Below are 20,400 nucleotides of genomic sequence, written 5' to 3'. Positions count from 1 at the left end.
ACAAAAAAAAAATGGGGGGATGTCCCAAAAAAAAAAAAAAAAAAACAAAAAACAAAAAACCACAAAAAAACAGTCGGTGAAATCTAGTCCTGATAAAGTTCAAGTTTGTTGTAGCACATTTCTGACTAAATGCACATCCATCATAACAGAGAGTTTATTTTCCTCACTGCTGTCCTAATATTATTCTAACGTAGTAACAAAATATTGGCCATGATAGGTCAGGTAGTGTGGAGGGAGGGGGCTGATGCCCCTGCTCAGAAGTGACTCCACATGCTGCAGCCAGCAAGAATGTGTTCCTGTCATCTTTCCCTGCTTCAGAGCTGAGGTGAAGTTCCTTCTTTGTCTTGTCTGAGTGTCTATTTATAATAAATAATAAGCCAGTGATGTGCTCCAAGAATTAGATGTGGAATTTAATTTTGCCTGTGTTCACAGACTCTGAGAAGCAAACTTGCTTTGTCTGATTTTGATCCAGCAAAGTAGCCTGAGCTACTGTCCAAAGTCATATGCTGGCTGTTTCTGTGCTCTTCAGCATTTGTTTAGCAGAGGATTTTCCTCAAAGACCAACCAACCCTTGAAGCACAGTGGAGAAATACCCCTTCCTTTTGTCATCTGTTGTGAGGCTCAGTTCTTGGCAAACGCTTCTCAGGAATCCCCACAAAGCTGTTGCTGCGTTTGTGTTACCAGTGTGAGTATGGCAGACTTGTTCTTTACTGCAGTGTGAATCCCTCGGGCAGATCTCTGCCAGAGGTCTTCTAACATCAAAGCACAGAGCTGGTGGTTGGTGGCAATTAGAGGCAGCAAAGATGGCCTATGTGCCTGCACCCACTGTGGCTGGAGCTCTGGGTGGGCTGCAGGATTCAGGGATGGAGTGGGCACAGCTGCTGAGCAGTAGGGCTCGGGGAAAGCATCTGATCTGAGGGGCAGCTGCAAGCAAATGAGACCTGTGGTCTTGCTGCTCTTGTTGACTGCCCTGCTGCAGTATCCGTGGTGATTTAGCAGAGCCCAGTCTGACCTCAGGTGCCTTCTCCCTCCTGTTAAAACCCATCATGGTGGTCAGCAGCAGGTTCTGCCTTCTGCTGGACAACTGGGCAGCCCAGGTCCATTTTGCCCCCTGTCATTATTTGAGGGTAGTTGTCTTGTGGTATGCACTGAGGGAAGAAAAGCTGTGCAAAAGTGAGGGTCCAAGAACTGCACTATCAGTTTCCATCACAGGACTGTGAGGTTAAAACAAATAAATACAGGTTCTTGTGCATAGGGTGTTTAGCAATATGTAATTTGGTGATTTGACTTCTAGTTACAGTTGGTTGTTTTAACACAATATCTTTCTCCAGATTTCTTCCTTTCATGGTGCTAATTGACTTCTGCCTGCCACGAAAAGAGGAGGTTTTTAGGAAGGTAATGGAAAATAATCAAAATCAAACTGTACCCCCAAACTGTTTGTTGTAACACCAGTGGCTTCTGGTGAGATGGGGCTTTGATGAAGCAGTGCAGCTCTTGATTACCCTAAACTATTTTCAGTCTTCTGCACCTTTCGATAACATGGTTCAGTAGATCTCCTGTAAAGATAGCAGAAAACAATTTATATCTGTGCCTTGGGGTGATGAAAGAAAAAAAGATCAGAAATCTACCAAGACACCTGGATTTCTGCTGAATTAAAATTTTATTACATTCACATATAGAGAAAAAAGCATTGGTATTAGCTAAGTATAGGAGTGGAGGGAATAATGCAAGAATAATCACAAGATTGTTGTAATGTGTTTTATTTTCAACAGAGAGAAGGAGAACTTTTTTGAAAGTTTTCTGTCTCCAAAAATGCCTGTATTTTAGAACTTACATTGTTCTAAAACACTGTAGGTTTGAAATTCAATATTTTTCTCAGTAAATTCTTAGCTTTTTTTTTTTCTTCTTGTTGTTAAGGGAATCCTTGTTTTTTGGCATATGTACCTGTGTTGGTTCTTGATTGGGTTTTTTTTTCAATATGAGTACAAACTGTGACTTAATTTATTAGTGTAAGGGTTGTGTGGCATTACCAGCATCTGGGCAGATGGAGTATGGAGAGACCCTTAGGAAATGGTGCTTTTTTCCCTTCTATTGTTCCAAGTATAGTTATATTTAGCTCTTTTTAGAGAAAAGCTTCACAGTTAAGTGAATGAAATAATGGAAACCTACAAACTCAAGCAGTAGTCTGCTTCATCAGCAGCGTATTTCTAGTAGTTTAAAAGCAGTGCTCAGTTTAATAGGCATCTTCTTGTTTATTAGCAGCCTGGAACCACCCCAGGAAGATTTTCACTGTTGGGTTGTGCTGGTTTCCACCAGGAAGATCATTGGGTGTAAGACAGATATCCTCACTGTTGTAATCCTCCAGACTGATGGAGTTATGCTTGTTTGAGTGTTTCTCAACAGATCATTTCCCACCTGTCTGCCTGCATTCAGCATTTATTAGTTGCTACGTGACAGAGCTGCTGCAATCTTGGGGGTGCACAATCGCTGCTGCACAAGGTGTGCACAAGGTGTGCATGGAATGAGATCCAGCCCCGCATGGGTGGGCTGCCCTCCAGGGGGTTCTGTGTCTGTCCATGGGCTGTAGCCTGACTCTAGAGTCAGCTCACTTCAACACCCTGCTAAAATACTTGAGGCTGACTGCCTGCATTTAGGTAGCAAGGCTCCTAATACACTTTTCAGTGTAATATGACGGTGGATAGCACTCTTCTCTATTTCCTGGAGTGAAGCTGTAGCTCAGGAAGAAGCTAGGACCAGTCAGTTCCCCTGTGTGAGAGTAACCTGAGCTGTCGAGTAAAAGAACTCTTAAATTAAAAATGTTATGAATTCCTATACAATTCCAGAGCACTACAAACTTTTGCTCTGAATTAAATATCACATAAATTTGTACACTTTTTATTTAATAGAACCTGACTTTTTAAAAATGGAAGCGAGTATCCAGGAAGAATGTTAGATTTTGTTTAATATATGAATTTGGTACAGTTTGTTTCTGGTAATTTTTGTGTGTGGGATACATTCATCTTGAAGTGGGAAGCTGATGCCTGTGCACAGTTCCTGCTCAGACTCTGTGGCTGCTCCAGCCAGGCAGAGGCCTGCAGTAGTGTCCCTGTGCCATCACCCAGCACTTTGGGATGTCCCGGAGTATCTCGAGTAGCAACAGGCAGCTGAATCACATCCTGAATGTTGTTTATTAAAGGAGCCTTGTTGTAACATTTACTTTTGTCATGTGGTATTTTTGCAGATTTTGCTTTCTACAGTTATCTGTTACAGGCATCTGTTTTCACATCCATGGGTTAATTATTCCTTGCACCACTTGTTTATGGGGCTGTATTGCTTCTGTTCTGTGTCTCAGTTCTCTTCCTTTCTCCTCTCTCTACCTCCTCCACAGGATTGCATCTGACCTGCTGTTGGGTTTGGTATGGCTGCAGGGATGATTGCACCATGGCAGCATCCAATTTAATAAACAATAAAGACACTCTGTTGTATATGTAAAGTTTGTCAATGGAAATAATGTTATCTGTGTGTTTTTTTATCACTCCACTACCAGCAAAATGTTCAGGTGTGGCTTTGGCATTTCTCACCTGTGCCATAAGCATTATTTATTGCTCAGAGCCACTGTCTAAGATGTTTTAGGTGGACTTTCCTGTCCTCTTAACTTAGCACACAGGTTTTGTGTGAACTGATTTGGTTAATGGTGTGATTTTTCTAGTTAGAAGTGCATAAATTATTTCAACCTCTAGCATGGAAGCGATTAAACATGTAAATGTATGGGAATGAGTTATACAGGTACAAACACGTTTCTCTGTGTAGACACTTGTGTGTGTGTCCACACTAGGAATCACAGCAATGTAACTGTACTGTATGTGAGTTAATAAAAAAAGAGCATTGTACACGCCTGTGTTTTCTCATACTAAATTCTGTGCTCATAACACCCACCTCTTCCTTGCCTCTGTTGTGTATGCTTTTATGCTATATAGATTGCCCTTCTGGAAGAATTAGTAATCTAGGGTGTTAGTCTGAAAGTACTGCTTTCAGTCGAGGTAGAGGAATCTATGGGCAGATGGGCTAAGTAAGTAAGGGAAAACACTAATATTTGAAGTATAATAAATGTGCTACTGGGGGCCTGGCCTTGCAGCTTCTCTCATTGCAGTTAAAGTGAGCTTTATAGGAAAAGAACATTATTTGGGCAGCCAGGGTGACCTTTGTAGTTCTCACAGTGTATGTGTAATATTACTATCTCCAATACATTTGTCTGCCTCTGTGCAGAGAGATGTGTGGCTTATTTACTAATCATGTCATCAGCATCTCCTGTTCCTCCTCAGTTCAGCATGTGTCCCTTGGGCTGTATTTTTTGCACTTTATTTGAGTCCTGTTCTGAAGAGTCATCCTTGCATGTTTTCTTTACAACATTCCTTAGTCTGCTACCCTCTTCCTTCAGTCAAAGGAGCTAAAAATGTTAAGGCAGGTATGCTTAGTGGTAGCGTCACAGAGGAAATCTAGAACACACTTGGACAGAGTTCGTTTTTCAAGGTCAGCCCCCATCTACCTTACCCATTTTCCCTTCCTGTAGTCCCTCCCTTGTCCATTAGAGCTCCAGCAGATTACACAGGGGTCCCAGCCTGCTGTACAAACCTGGCTTATCCCTGCTTTAGTTGCCAAGTTCAGGGTGCTGTGAGAAAGGAGTGGATCATTAAAGACGTAGTCTAAAATCTTACACACAGAGGCAGGTTTTGCAAATGTGACTTGCAGGAGCATCTCTAATATCTGACATATCTTAACTTGTGAAGCTTGTTTTGACGACCTCAATAGTGTTCTTTGTACCTGTATTTTTTTCTCTTTTGTTTATTTGTGTAGGGATTTTAAAAAGCAGACTGAGCATCTTTTCCACCTCCCCTGGCAAATTTGTCTTCTGACAGTCCAAGCCTAAGTTCAGTGGCAGGGCTGAGACCTGGTAATGTTTTACAGGCTTCTGCTGCACGAGCTAACAGCAGCAAATTGTTGTCCTCTGTATGAACTGCACTTAAGAATGATGTTACAAAGTTTGTGTGTGACTTTCATGGGTATTTATTGAAAGTGGGAGACTGAGGATGTTTGGGAATACTTCATTCTGGGCTCTGGAGGGTTGTGTTTTCTGGAAGCACGGGCGCAGACATAGTTAACATCTAAAAGTTTTAGAAGCACTTTGTCTCTCTGAATTTTATTCATTAATAGGAAGTTTTTACTTAGGTTTTACTGCAGTAGTGGCCTCTTTCTCTCTCTCAGGAAGCAGTTCCTCTAGAATCCTTCACAGAGCACATAGAAGTTAATTGTGCAGTCTCCTGCCTTTATGGGCTGCAATGCAGGAGGAACTTGTGCAACCCTTGCAAAGGGAAGGGCAAGTGTGTTCTTGTCCTGTCTATGGAAACGTGTTGTCCTTTCTCTTAAAGAAGGCAGCAGTTAAGAAAACAACATAGATGTGATTCTGGCTAAGTAGTCAAAGTAGTGAAGATCTTGGAAAGCTTAATTCATTATGGTTTCATTCCCATGATTGTCATTTATAGGGAAAGAGGTTCCAGGCATGTGAGAGTGATGCCAGATTCTGAAAGTAACATCCTAGAAAGGGACAGAATTAGCAACACCTTAGACCTTCTAACATGCTGTAGTGGGGTCTCTATTGGGTTTGGATGCAGAACTTGTTTTGCTGCTACTTTTCTAAGGCATTTCATGGAGAATCTCAGAGTGTTTCCTGATTTTCAGTGATTTGTATGTGAAATTTTGATGCTGAGTCTTCTCAAGGATACAGAGGAAATACTGAGAGCTAATAGTGGTGTGAATGAAATTCATGAAAGCTGAGGGGCAAACTTGATGTACAAAGGAGTACATCAAAGGATTTCCCCCATTCTGAGAAGGTTTTTTTGTTGGTTGTTTGGTTTTTCTTTAACATCATGAGTTTTGAAAGGGAAGCAGCTCTGGTAGTTTTTTCCAGGCTGCTTTAACGGTCCTCCCATTGTGGAATCTCCATGAACAGATTTATCAACAGGTATTTGAAGATGGGTATTGTTAACAATATTTTTGTTTAAAAAAAAAAAAAAAAAAAAGTTGACAGGCTGAAGGGGGGCTGAGCTGAAACTGATATATTTTTTGCTTTTACTTAAATGTGATCCTAAGACACAAATTCCACTTTTTTACGTTGCTGCCTGTGAAGGAGTTCAGCGTTCTGAATATATAGATTATCATGGCCTTTGGGATGTTGTTGCATCCACCAGTTTACCTACTTTCTGGCTTTTGGTATTGAATGATAAACACTCCTGTTCTGCTCCTGTCCTCCATTATCTGTACTCACAGCCAACCTGACCATCTTAAACATGATTAAAATAGAATTCAAAAGTTATTAGCTAATTATGACGCAAAGTACTTAATTTGCCATTGCACCCTAATAACTTAAAGGTACTCCTGATAGCTCAGTAATAACCATATCATAAGCAAAAGGACACGGTTGCTACTAACTTAATAGGCAGCTTCCCTCAAGATAAAACAAATAACATACCTCAATGAAATCGGATTCAAGCTTAGTAAAATCATCTTGGCAAGCAAAGAGAGTATTTGTTAATTTTTCTGTGAAATGTTATCATTGCCAAGAAAACTTGGTTACAAAAAACAGAGATGGCAAAAGTATTTGCATGAATAATTGATTTAACATTTCATTGGTTTAAGTGATTTTAGGAAAAGTGGTTTTGATATGCTCTGGAAAACTAGAAAGTTTTTAAGGACTTATTTGCAAGATACCAAACACTATAGGAGATGTGGGACTTAAAGGCTTGCAGACTGTTCTTCAATATATCCAGTATGTTCACAAGCCTGAAAAGAAAGAAGAGTAGACATGGCATTTTAAAAGACTAAAATCCTGGTGGTCCAGCTGTGGCTATGGATCCATGGCTGTGCAGGGAAGGCCATGTGTGTAGTTCCTTATTGCCTGATGTCCTCACAAATACCTACAGTGAATTGCGCCCTGTGATGAGGGGGATGATGGCAGGTATCTGCAGCCTCCTGCCCTGCTCTGAATCTCCATGAGTTGGCAAGTGGGTCACTCAGGGTGCTGGCTGGTCCCAGAGGTGTCCCTGGGTGTCACAGAGGGCTGTGGCACAGGTCTGTAGACAGTGGTTTGGCTGAAGAAACACCTGTTTGGGGATTGCAAGGCTTAGGTTTTCTGGAGACATGTCTGTATAGTAGCAAAAGAGCGTGAAGGTGTGTTTGGTATCTGAAGACAGGCAAAAACCATGAGGATCAAGGATGTATTCAGTCACAGAATATTCTGAGTTGGAAGGAATCCACAAGGATCATCGAGTTCAGCTGTTACATGAATGACCCATACATGTTTTGGGAAGTGTCACTGACTTCAGTGTCTGTCAGATGGAGGAACCTCACTTTCTGCAAAGCGATGGGGTTTGTGGGGTAAAGATCCTGGTTTGGGTTGGGACAACAGCTGGTGAGCTGAGGATAGACCCCTCTCAGCCACATCTGAAGCCTGTAATGCAACCTGAAGATTCAGGAGGTTTGGCTGACACGGTATTGAAATTGCTTTTAAAACACTTACCTGCCCAGCCTTCTGTGAAAAAATGCAGATTACGGTTTCAGCCTGTTCCTCTTATCAGTCTGCATCTCCCTGGTACACCAGAGCAGAGAGAGAAGAAATATGGTAAACAGAAACTCCCTGGCCCATCCACGGTCTGGGGTAGTGTTCTCCTGGCCTCACCCTTGTTGCCGTCTTGCAATGTGGGAGATGGTTTCCATCTACCTGTGTATACTGTTCTCTGATCATGAGTCAACAGCTCTCAACATCCCATCCCAACTATTTATTCCTTTCTATTCTAAAATGTCAGCATTTATGCAAGTGCTAGTTTTGTCTGGCTAGATGATGGTCCTGAGTTTGGGAGCGGGGGTTTGAACATCCCAAGAGAAGGCTGTGACAGAGACTACATTTTGGGACTGGCTTCTGTTGAACATTCAGGCACTCTACACCCACCAGAGTGACTGACTGTCAACCAGTATGTTCTGTACACCAGGGGAGTTGCTGTGTTAGATCTGTTTCATGGTGTAATCATTAGTTCTGGTGTGAAACTCCTAGGCAGCTGGGTCACCTCCTTAGCAGGGAAAATACAGGTTTTATTTTGGGAAAACTTCCTTTTTGGGCAAACAGAGGTTAGGGTGCTTCTACTGACTTGTGGAGTCTTGGCCATCCATGTTTGAATCCACCTCTGTGTTCCCTGTGACCCATGTATCCACGTTTGTTCCACTGTCATTTCCATACATGTCTCTCATTCTCCACGCTCATCTGTGGCGTAGAAAGACGTAGTTTGCTCTCGTGTCAGCAGCATTCCTGCAACATGACTACACCGTGTTGTGCAATTTATACTTTTCCAGTTAATGTGTCAGTTTGTCCGTCTGGATTAGATCCAACAGCTATTAGTTCATTTTGTAATATGTCTCATTTGCTTTCATCTCTACTCCTGATGCTGCCTCTGATCAGGCAGGTTGTAGCAAATCCCATGTTTCTCTCTTTTTTTCTTAGGTGTTTTTTGGTTGGGTTTTTTTTTTTGTTTTTTTGGTTATTTTGTCTCTGGTGTGTTCCCTGATGATACCATGTCACTCATCATTTCAGATCCTTCCCATCTGCTCCTTACATGCTTTGCTCTGCCTTTAAGATTATCCACCACTTTTTGTCTATCTCACTTCCTTCTAAATGCTTTATGAGCCCTCTGAGCTTGCCCCTACCTTTTCTTTTACTGTCATGCTGAAGTAACAATCTTACGATATTTGAAATCTTCTCCATGTAAATGATTCAGTTCCTTAATCTTTAGCAAATATTTCCACAAAGGTTTGACATCCTTTTACTCAGTATTTGGCATTTATCTATTCTTTAAAATGCCATGTAACTTTTTTTTTTTTTTAATCTCATAAGAACTGGTATTTTAATACTTCTTCCTGTACATTCTTCTTCTCTGTCATTTTGGCTCCTATAAAAATGCTTTTCTTATAGAAGGTTTCATGAACTTTTAGGTTTTAATACATTTTTCCCCTGTTACCTTTGCTTTATAATTATTTGTATTCATGCATCTTCTCATAATGTAGGAACTGTATGTGCCAAGGAATTCCTGAGACTCATGGACACGTAACCTTAAATTAAATGTAAGAAGAAAAAGATAAGAACAAATTATAATAGCACTGAGAGCAAGAGATTACAACAGGGTATTTGGTTAAAATGCGGTTTTCATAATTTATGTTCCTGAAAATTGCAAATGTATTCTGTTATGTTTATGAGCCAACTTTTGTTATGCAGAGTTATTAAGGTATTCAGTCTCTATGGATCCAAATGATGTGAGTTACTCAAGAAAGAAAAGCAGGTTGATACTGTCAAAGTGCTTCTCTGAAACAAAAGAAAAAAAAGAAACCTCATCGTTCTCCACTTGGGTAGGATAACATTTCTCACTGGCATAGACACCTCTTCAACTGTACTAGCTGCTAGGGAATGGTGCAAAATTATATAATTTAGACATACGAGGAAGTAAAATTAAATAGCCATGAGATGAGCATACCATTACACAGATCTAATTTATAATGGACTCTTATGCAAATTGCCTTTGAGCACTCAGTAAAAGAAAATGAAAGGAAATTAATAAGGACAGCTCAGACTAAAAAGTTGCAGAGAAAAAAAAATAGTAAAAGCCTGTTCCAGCTCACTCTCCACACACTCCAGAGTGTTAAATAAGCATTCCCATTAGCCACATAAATATATGATGTGATAATAAAACTTACACTTAACTTTTAAGGACCAAACTCCTAATCACTTTGCAGTGGCTCCAACTGAACAAGTAAGATTTCAAATAAAATACTTTATTTCAAATTAAAAAAATTACTTTGTCGTGTGATTCATTATTGGAGGGAGAGATGTGTGTTTTCATGAGTATTTTGCTCTTTGCTAGCTGGTGAATATCTGCCCTCAGTGAAATCCAGGCAGTTCCTTGCCTTGCCATTACTGTGGGATTCCAGGGCACTGATGCTCCTCCTGCTTCACAGCCCCCTACGATGGGTTAAGGAAAGGACTTCTCACCAGTTTTACTCCCTTTTTTTTGTTCTATGAAAGACATGGGGAGCAGGGAACTCTGACAGCTTGGAACTGCTGAAAGTAGTTTATTGCAAAAGATTTTCAGTTTGGAGTTTTGTAGTGTTCTTTGATAAAGACGTTAATAAGAGAAATTATATACTGAATATATTCAATTATAGGAAATCTGTATTTTCTCAGAGAAGAAAAAGGTTTATTTCCACCTTAGTTTGAAAGTGATGTAATATTCTGCATGTTTGCAAACACCAAGGCTTGCAGCTTTTCCATGTTCCCTGTAGCCTTCTGATTACAGAAGGGAAGAATTCTAGCTCTGTCTAGTGAAGCCACTAAAACAATCTGCAGAACTCTGTCATTTTTCTTGGCATTAAGAGGGTTTTGCAATAGCTGACTTGTTTAATTAGTACTGGCCATCTTGTTCCTAATTATTGCTGCTTTCCCACATTTCCAGCTGAGGCAGAATATACTAAAGTGAAGTCTTTTCTCTTTATGTGTATTATAATAATATATTTAAATATTTATACAACGATACAGCAAGCCTATAGACACACTATATATACAGTTTTGCTGGAGACAGTATGTTTTTATACTTGACAAGCAGGACTTTTTTCTGAAGAATTTGAGAAATCCTGCAAGTAATGTCATCTTCCTGTGCTAGCTTTTTGGTATTGAAATGCTGTTATGGGTGTGCTGATCTGTGGGAAGAAAGATCCATCCCTGTAGTATTTTACGGAATTAAAATAATGATCTTTTCCATTCCCCTGTTGTTTTTTCTCCAGTATACAAGGGCTTGTAGCTATACCTAGTTTGTGTCCTTTAAAATTCTCTGATGGAAATAGGGTTTTCCGCTGGTTATATTTTCAACCCGTGAAGCATTTGATTTCTGACAGTGGAATATGATACTTAAAGCCACAGACATTAATTATTACCCATTGGAGGTCACACTTTCAACCCATGGGACATTAATTTTCATGATATATGGAAAATTCCAGCCTGTTAGTTTTAATTAAATATTTCAGAAGCACATTTTCTTGTAAATGGACTACAGTTTCTTATCCTTTACCCTTGATAGTTGGCTAATTCTGCATATAATTATCATCTCATTTTGCAAGCCTTCTTCAAAGTGCTTTCCTGTCTTGAACCTCCATTCAGCTGTTACATATTTGTCATTTAAAAAAGAAAGGTGTCTTTGCCAATCATCAGCCAACATCATCAAGAAGGAGATGGGGAAAACCATCTTTCAGGTTTTCTTGAGAAGTGAAATTATAATGACATACGAGTCCCTTCTTGTGCCAGCAAACTGGTGTCTCTTAAGCATGTATAATCCCAGTGTGAGACCAAGCAGGGGTGCCACCAAAGCTATGGGTGGCAGGGAGGAGGGATATCAAATTCTATTGTACACAGGAGGTGACAAGTGAAGCATGAGAGAGTGCTTCCCACTGCCCCCCTGGGAACCCAAGAGTTCCTGGTGAGGCTGGAAGGTGAGGATGCTGGTTGTTCTCCAGATCCTGGCATAGCCCAGTCTCCTCTCCTGATGGGTGCAGCAAATGCAGATTAGGGGCAGGACCACGTCACCAGATTTGGATCCCATAGTATCTCGAGTTTTTCCCTAAAGGCCATATGAAGGAAGCTGGCATCTACATTTTTCCATCTGAAAAGGAAAAAAGTTTTAATTTTCTTTAAGTGTCTCTGCTGGGGGTCTACCCAATGTCAGTGCTGTTTTAATATGTGAAAGTACAGTTGTGTATTGCAGAGTGATCCTGGGAGGGGAGTCAGGAGGGAATTGGGACTTTGCAGTTGCTGGGATTTTGCTGCTGCTGCTGCTGTTGCTGCTTCAGAGCAGCCGAGCACTAAAGCAGCAGCAAAATCTTTCTGTTAACGCTTCCAGCCCATTCCCAAAGCCATTCAGGTCTCAGGTAGCACTCCCAGTGGCTGAGCACTCTCCTCCTCAGCATTATGGTTTTGTCAGAAGGCTTCATCCTCTGATATTATCTTGCTCTTCTCTAAACAATTAATAAAATGCAGACAAAAAGCCTAGAGGTTTAAAATATGTAATTATATAAGTAATTTAGAACTAGGAAAATGCTGCAGAAACCAATTACAATTATACATTTCAGTAATGACTGACTTGGCCAAATACATGTTTTGTGTGTGAATTCCGTGATAAATTTGAAGATGACATGCTTGAGTATAAGGGAAAATTAATTCTAAATGCTGAGTACTTCCATATTAGACATAAAATGTGGCTCATACACCCAGTGAACAGGAGCCTGTGTTCTGTGGGCTGTCGCAGCTTAAATTTTGAGCAGCAGGGCAGGCAGTAACAAGTCTTTGAGGAAGAAAGCTTGAATAGTTCAAGGGATGGCTTTGAAAAAAAAGTGTTCTGTACCTGCTCATGATGCAAAATATATTTAATTCCTTATATTTTACAGATTTCATGCAACTTGAATTGATTCAGGCATTTATTACAGACTTGTAAATGGCCAGCTGGGGTTATGGAGTTTTATTTCTTTCCTGGTCTCCTCCCAGCCGGTGAGGAACTATAGATGAGATTTGTATTCTGTTCACAACTTATATATATACCTGCTCCAGGCACAGACATCATTCCAAACTCAATTTTGGTTGCCTGTGCCATTTTCAAAGGGAGGATATTTGGCTGTTGATGCAACACAATGTATGGTCACCTGGAGCCCTGCCCTTCTGCAGTTTCCTGAGACCCTGCTGCAAACCCTGCTGCTTCCCTCTCTTTGGGAGCCACTTCTGTCTTTCACCTCTTGAACACTTTCTTGACATCCCCTTCTGCTGGCCAGCTGGGGCATCTCTCAGCCTGCGGTGCTTTGTGCAGCCAGGAGGGCTGATCACCTCTGAATATGGTGGCTTTTTTTTTTTTTTTTTTTTTTTTTTTTTAATTGCTGGTGGTGAGGGTTCATTGGTTATCACTGCTTTTAAAACAAAATAAAAATAATGTGCCGTGACTGTTTGTTGTCCAAAAGTACTTCCACATTGCACATACAGATATATGAACAGGCTCATAAAATCAGACCTGCCAGTCACTCCTGCTCATTTCGTTGGGAAACCACCAGTGACTCAGGAGTGTTTTGCAAATCCCCAGTGCAGAAACAAAACATTTATTTGGTGTTACTCTGAGGGTTTTGTTTGGCATTTTCAGCCCTTCATATTGCTCTAACTCAAGCTGGTTTGGGAGACCTACATCCAGAAATGTTGCAAGACCTGTTGCCTGGCAGAGGTTCTCTGGGTGTCTGCATGGTTCTGGTGGTCAGTGGGTGGTGTCTAAAAGCTGAGACATTTTTCTGTATCATTAGAGTGTTCTGATTGACACCTGCCACATGCACTTAACTTTTACATTAAAGCATTACCTCACATTGAAATGTTATCAACTCTGTATCCCATCTTTATATTACCACAATGTTCTGCCCCTCTCCTCAGCTGTGCCTGCCCTAGTGTTGGTTGCAGTAAATGGTATCCAGAAAGTGACCTGGGTTTAAAAAACAAGTGAAAACCAAGCAAAGAACCAAACCAAACTACTCCCCAGGTAGTTTCCAAACTAAATCAACTTCCCTATGGAATGCTCTGGAAAGCAGAGTCAGTCCAGGGCACTGGAGCATCCAGAGGGGATGGGCTGTGCTGAAGGGGACTATCAAAAGTCCAAAATAATTGAGGGGTTGTCATCTTATGAGATACAGATACAGTGAGGTGGGTGGGAGAAGCTGCTGGCCTGGTTTCTTCCCTTCCACCTCCCCAGCTGTGCTGCTTGGAGCTTAATGAGGCCATGCTGGAAAACATGTGGCTTATACAGTGGTTAGAAACCAGCCCTTTTCTAATGAAACAAAGCCACAGAGCTGCTTCAGTGAAGTTTGCATGAGAGGATTTTGTAGCACTGGGCCATTTGAACAGCTCTTGAGCTGAGCTTGGTCTTACTCTGCTCCTTGTCTCCTGTTTCCTCTCCAGAATTGGCCGGCTTTTCGATGGCACGGAGCCCATTGTCCTCGACAGTCTCAAGCAGCATTATTTCATCGACAGAGATGGGCAGATGTTCAGATATATCTTGAATTTCTTAAGGACATCAAAACTCCTCATTCCTGATGATTTCAAGGTGAGATTTCAAGGGACTTGGGTGTTTTACATGTACCTTGGTAAAGCAAATATCTGGTGTGTAGTCAAAACAGAGCCCTGGATACGGAACAGAATTTGCAGGGTACAATGTTTGATTTTAGGTACATGGCAAAAGTAAGAGTGGGGTTGCCAAAGTGATATCTTCCTTTCCTAGAGTGGCATCAATATTAACCTTTCCCCTCCTGGCTATAGTGGTAATACAGCAACGTTGCCAGATTTGACCTAGGGAAATTAAATATTGTACCATACTCATGGAAACAGAAGTGATGTTACAATCTGCAGCTGACTGCTCATGAGCTTTGCTGATTACTTGTCCTCTCATCCATTTTTATGCTTCCCCAGTGATTGCAGCAACTCCGGTTTCCACTCCCACACTGATATTCAGAAAGTGGTGTGTGAATCACAATATTGACAAAATAAACTGCACACATGGTAATATTTGGGCATTAAGTCATAGAATCTTTTCTCTCTCAGACTCTTGAATGCATACTGCAAGTTTAATTTTGGAGTTTTAGAGAAGTCAGGAATGAATAGTTCTATGTTTATTATTTAACCTTTAATAAAGAACCTGCTTTTTTTTTTTTAGTTTTTAGTAAAAAAATGACTTAGTGGTAGTTCACTGTCAGACAAAGCCTACAGAGGCAGAGCTTCAGGATCCATGTGATGTTTATCTGCTAGTAGGTATGAGTATGTATTTCAGCAACCTTTGAATCATCTGCTGTAGACACATCCTTGCTGCTCCTATATGTGACGAGGGTAGGTCTCCCTGAATAATGTGGGAGTTTGGAGCTAGCAGATAAGCATCATTTCCTTCTTTTGAAGCCCTAGCATGGCTTTGTGCTGCTCTCGGCACTTCTCCTGCAGGTAATCAGAAATATAGAAAAAGGAAAAGGCACCTTTCATGCAATATTAAGCAATTACATATGTAGAGCCTTTTAAACACATAAATATACTGTAGCTGTGCTGAAATTAAAAATGTAACTCCTGGCAAGTTCACCCAACTGTGATGTTCAAAGGGCTGTCCTCCCCAGTTATGCTTTAAGGTGTACAAAAAAATAGTGATTAAAATAAACAGTGTTCCTCGTTTCTTACAAATACATAGATAACATTACTTTTTTGTTACACAATAAATGTAAGCAGTATTTTTGCCATGGTTTAGGTGTCCTCATCAAGTATTTGGTTTCTAGTTCAAATTCAGGACCATACTGACTGTTAGCAGGCTTCTCTTGTCATTCTGTTTCATTCTCTTCCCTAATTCTCATGTATCTCTTTTCACTGTATAAATATTTTCCAAATGGTTTTATGCTCTTACACCTAGAAAAACAAGATTTTTTCTAAATGTTTTTTAAGTTTAAAAAATGGCAGTAGGCAGACTCCACATCATCAGTTCTAAATTACTTCTGCAGTGGCTATGCCTGGAAATGCGTTCCCTCTGCTCTGGCATTTGAGATGATGTAGTAAACAATACTAGTGGCAAAATAGGGAAGTATTAAAAAATACTTAATTTTTAAAATGCACTAATATGTGCAAACATTATGCAAATATCTGAATCATTTTACACTAACAACCATTGCAGGCTCCCTCATTTACATTCTTATACCTATTACAATGCCTGCTAGTATTGCTGTAAGACACAGTGGATCCTAGTGATGAATTTTCTGAATCCTGATTGAATTCTGTTCCATCTGTTCAATGAGATCATTATTATATGACATCACTGTGGGGATGAAATATGGGAAAAAGTGAGATTTTTTTTTTTTGCAGAAGGGAGTCGACCAGGCACAGCCTTTCCCTACTCTTGAAAGTGCTGCTGTACTCATTGTGTTTCAAGTGGCTGATGGTTATTTTTTGCTTGTGCTGTTACTTTATTACACCTTCTTACACAGTCATTAGGAGCTCTTTCTGAAGGGCTCCAGACCTAGAGCAGCATCGGCCTCAATAACCATATACCTTAAGCACCACGTTAGCAATGCCTCTCCTAACTGTGCACAGTAATGTATGTGTCTTTCAGGACTACAGCTTGTTATATGAAGAAGCAAAATACTTCCAGCTTCAGCCCATGCTGGGAGAAATGGAACGGTGGAAACAGGACCGGGAGAGTGGCCGCTTCTCCAAGTCTTGCGAGTGCCTGGTGGTGCGAGTTGCCCCAGATCTTGGCGAGAGGATCACACTGAGTGGAGACAAGTCATTGATAGAGGAGGTGTTCCCAGAGATCGGGGATGTGATGTGTAACTCTGTCAATGCCGGCTGGAACCACGACTCCACACACGTCATCCGATTTCCGCTGAACGGATACTGTCACCTCAACTCAGTTCAGGTAGGAAGTCACATGCATGTGTTTAGAAAGGGAGCTGCTGGCCAGGTACCAGTGGGCTGACCCTGCTCCATGTCACTGGAGTGTTTTGGGGAGCAGAATCAACTGGAGGCTTTAAGCAAATTATTTACTTCTGTGTGTTGAGTTCTCTTTCTCCATTTAATTCATGTATCACCAAATCTCTTTGCAAACAAATCACAATAGTGTTAGAGTTTTCTGTGGTCATAGGGAATACCCTTCACTTTCACTTTCAGTGTTTTTTCCTGATTTTTTATAGCACAGTAGATGCCTGTTGCCATTGATAGGACAAGGGATAATGATGTAAACTAAAATAGGGTAGATTTTTACTAGATAAGAGGAGGAAATTTTTTTCAGTGAGGATGGTGAAACACTGGAACAGGTTGCCCAGAGAGCTGGTGGACGCCCCATCCATGGAAATATTCAAGGGTCAGGCTGGACAGGGCTCTGAGCAGCCTGATTTAGTTAAAGATGTCCCTGTTCTTTGCAGAAGGGTCGAACTAGGTGATCTTTAAAGGTCCCTTTCAACCCAAAGTATTCTATGGTGCAATGTAGCAATGTCTAAAATCAGTAGATGTTATGAAATGGATAACAAAATATCTGGGAGACAAATGCAGGTAATTCCTGGAATAATTATAATCAATTTTGGTGTTAGTGTTATCCTTTGTTGGTTAAAAGTAACCAACCTCAGACACGTGCCTGCACCTAGTTAGCATATCCTGTGTAGCCAGCACTTCCCATTGGGAATCATCAATAGCACAATCAATGCTGTTCGGTTTAAACACACCTCCTAAATCCTGCAGGCTCATGAGTGAATTCTTGTACAGAACAGGCTTGCAAGCTGAGCTTGGCATCCTTTCATCTGCCTGGTCCCACTGTCCAGGTAGAGAATCACATAATCATTAAGGTTGGAAAAGATCTCCAAGATCAACAAGTTCAGCCTTTGATCAAACACCACCACATCAACTAAACCACAGCACTAAGTGCCACATCCAGTCATTTCTTGAATATTTCCAGGGACAGTGACTCCACCACTGCCCTGGGTACTCCATTGCAATGCTTAATCACCCTCATAGTGAAGAAATTCTTTCTGATGTCCAACCCAACCTGAATGTCCCCTGGTGCATCTTGAGGCCATTTCCTCTTGACCTGTTGCTGGTTTCTTGTTGGAAGAGCCTGACACCCACCTTGCTACAGCCTTCTTTCAGGTAGTTGTAGAAGGTCACTCCTGAGCCTCTTTTTCTCCAGATGAAGGAAACTGAGCAGTGGGGCACACTGTGAATGCTGGCCAAGCACTGCACCAGCACTTAACATAGGGTTCTAAATAGACCTATCTAGACCTATCAACCCATGTTATGCTTGGACAGTTGTCTCTTACTGGCCTTGATTTTCATGCTGAAACATCAAAATTGTTCTGTCACAGAGATTAATGCAAATTTAGGACAGCCTTAGATGTCAGATTACAACTGAAAAGGGAGTTTCAAGGCTGGCTGCTTAGCTACATCATATGATAGTTATCAAGGCAGTTGTATCCTTCAGCACTTTGCCACTTACTCTGATGCTTACATTTCTGTTGGAAAAATTAGAATTACAAAGCATATTTACTGATGTGAAAAACCTGAGTCAGAGTGGCAAAATATGTACAGGCTTCAAGAGAGGTAATGATCCCACATTGATAACAGGAGGATGTAAGCATCTCCCAGTACTAATAAAAATGGGAGACAGGACAAGGACTACCAATAGACCTGAAGAGTGATGTACAGACCAAATGGATGGTCCAGGGCTGAGCTAGTTTCCAGAGTTGCTTCCACCACATTTTTTCTCAGGACCCCAGTTCTCCTGTTCTGTTTTTCAGTGGCTTGCACTGACACATTTGGGCAGGGGATTTTGACATATGTTGTTAAAAGCCAAAGATCATGTGTGTTTCAATCACTGTTTCCAAGTCTCTTTTCCTACACCTTCCTTTTAGATATGACTGCTGTGCATTTAGCCATGATCAAATACTTTGGAAAGACATTTGCCAACCTGAAGCATTTTATGTAAAAACGTGGCTTCTTTGAAGCATTTTTAAACCTCAGCTTGCTTCTTCCCCTGCCCTAGTCGTTTGCAGCCTTCTGCTGTTCTGTTTGCCAGTGTTTTCCCAGCATGCATGCAAGCCAGTCTGACAACTGGTGAAACAGCTGGGAAAGCCATGGCAGGCACCTGATTCCAGCACAACCCTTGTGAGATCTGGTCATGCTGAATAGAGGGTGCCACATCTTCTGGGGTCCACGAGCATCAGGCTCTTCCTTGGGCCTGGTGGCTGTCAGGCTGACCCTGGTAAACGCCAGGAAGTCTCCTTCAAAGGAAGCACAGAAGAGGTGAAGATGATGATAAAAGTATCAAAGAGTTGGTTTTTATGTCTCTAGTAAATACCATGGTAGCTTTTCTGAAATTATGACTATGTTATCTACACTGTCACCATTTCATTGAGGTGTTTGCATATATGCTGTGCAATCAGGTATTTGCCCTTTTGTGTTGTAAATTCCGTGAAGCAGAGAATGTTTCTGTGGCCAGAAGACTGGATTTGTTGGCAGCACTAAAACAATAAAATAAATTTTTCTTCATTTTTTCTTTTTTACTGCTCAGTGGCCATAGTCAGCAGAAATCAATCAAGTACAATTAAGCTGTGTAACCACTTTTTTTTCCCTAGCTGAATCCATTTGAAAACAGCAGTTACTATCTCTAGATGGCAAACAGTCTATTTATTTACTTATATATTGGTGTTTGTTTCCTCTTTTTTGCAGGTACTTGAGAGGTTACAGCAAAGAGGGTTTGAGATTGTTGGCTCATGTGGAGGTGGGGTGGACTCTTCCCAATTCAGTGAATACGTACTGAGACGAGAACTCAGAAGGACATCTCGTGCACCCTCTGTCATTCGAATAAAGCAAGAGCCTCTGGACTAAAATGGACATGTTTCTTTATGCAAAAGAAAAAAAAAAAAAAAAAAAAAAAAAAAAGAAGTAAAACAAAGAGAAAAAAAAATAAATGGGGACATTTCATGTGCAGTTTGGACTCCAAACAAGTCCTGGAAATAAAATTGAATAAAAGACACATTTATATCAAATATAGAGACCACACCTGAATTCATATGGGAACACTTGGAATAGTAGTGATAATAATAATCACCCCAAGGTATAAAAGAAAACACACACACACACACATAAAAATATGTATGTATATGTATGTCTGTACATATATATATGTATGTATATGTCAAAGGGTAGGAAATGCAATTACAAAATGTGGTAGATGAGGTTGGTGCTGTGATGGCCATTAAGTGTCCTAGGCCCTTCCTGGGCCCACTTAACGGTGTACAAGCCATTGCCAGGGGGGGATTCATAGACTACTCTTCACCCATTTTCATTGCCAAACAGCCATCCACTTTTTAATGTGTACACACCTTGACTCAACTTTATTTGCATATGGAGGTTTATGTCTGTCTTTTTTAGAGGTGGATGGGCAGGTGTTCAGGAGATGACCATCCATTGCATTGGAAAGCTGAAATTTTAAACGTAGTTTGTACAGAAGTCGCACACTTTTTGTCTGCCCTCACAGATGTGAAAGGTTAACTTTTCTTTTGAATGAGTTTTTTCGTTGTTTTGTTTTGTGTTTTTCAAAGGGGGCCAGAATAATTAATATTTGGTAGAGATGCTCTGGTTTGAATCTGCTGCTTTCCTACAATTTTTTCAAATTTTATAATGTATTAAATACAATAAACTCCTGTTTAAAATAACAAGGGTCTGGTTTAAGCCAACAGAAGCAGAGAGGTGGGTTTGCACTGCACTCCAGCGTGTAG

At 40.8% G+C, this 20,400-nt stretch overlaps 1 protein-coding gene across 7 annotated transcripts in view; it reads left to right on the top strand.

Annotated features, from left to right (window-relative positions):
• The window catches only part of KCTD1 (potassium channel tetramerization domain containing 1), a 99,473-nt gene extending 79,883 nt beyond the window's left edge, over positions 1-19,590 (top strand). For all 7 annotated transcript variants that reach the window (XM_083869335.1, XM_083869336.1, XM_083869333.1 and 4 more), the window contains 3 exons: positions 14,066-14,210; positions 16,242-16,547; positions 19,349-19,590. In XM_083869335.1, coding sequence (XP_083725461.1) covers positions 14,066-14,210; positions 16,242-16,547; positions 19,349-19,507 — 610 coding nt within the window. In that variant the 3' untranslated portion in view covers positions 19,508-19,590. The remainder of the gene's footprint in view (positions 1-14,065; positions 14,211-16,241; positions 16,548-19,348) is intronic.
• The last annotated feature ends 810 nt before the right edge of the window (positions 19,591-20,400 follow it).

This window comes from Zosterops lateralis, assembly GCF_965231275.1.
Source record: "Zosterops lateralis genome assembly, chromosome: 1".
NCBI lineage: Eukaryota > Metazoa > Chordata > Aves > Passeriformes > Zosteropidae > Zosterops > Zosterops lateralis.
The sequence above is the reverse complement of the archived record's forward strand: the minus strand, read 5'-3'. Positions and strand labels throughout refer to the sequence as shown.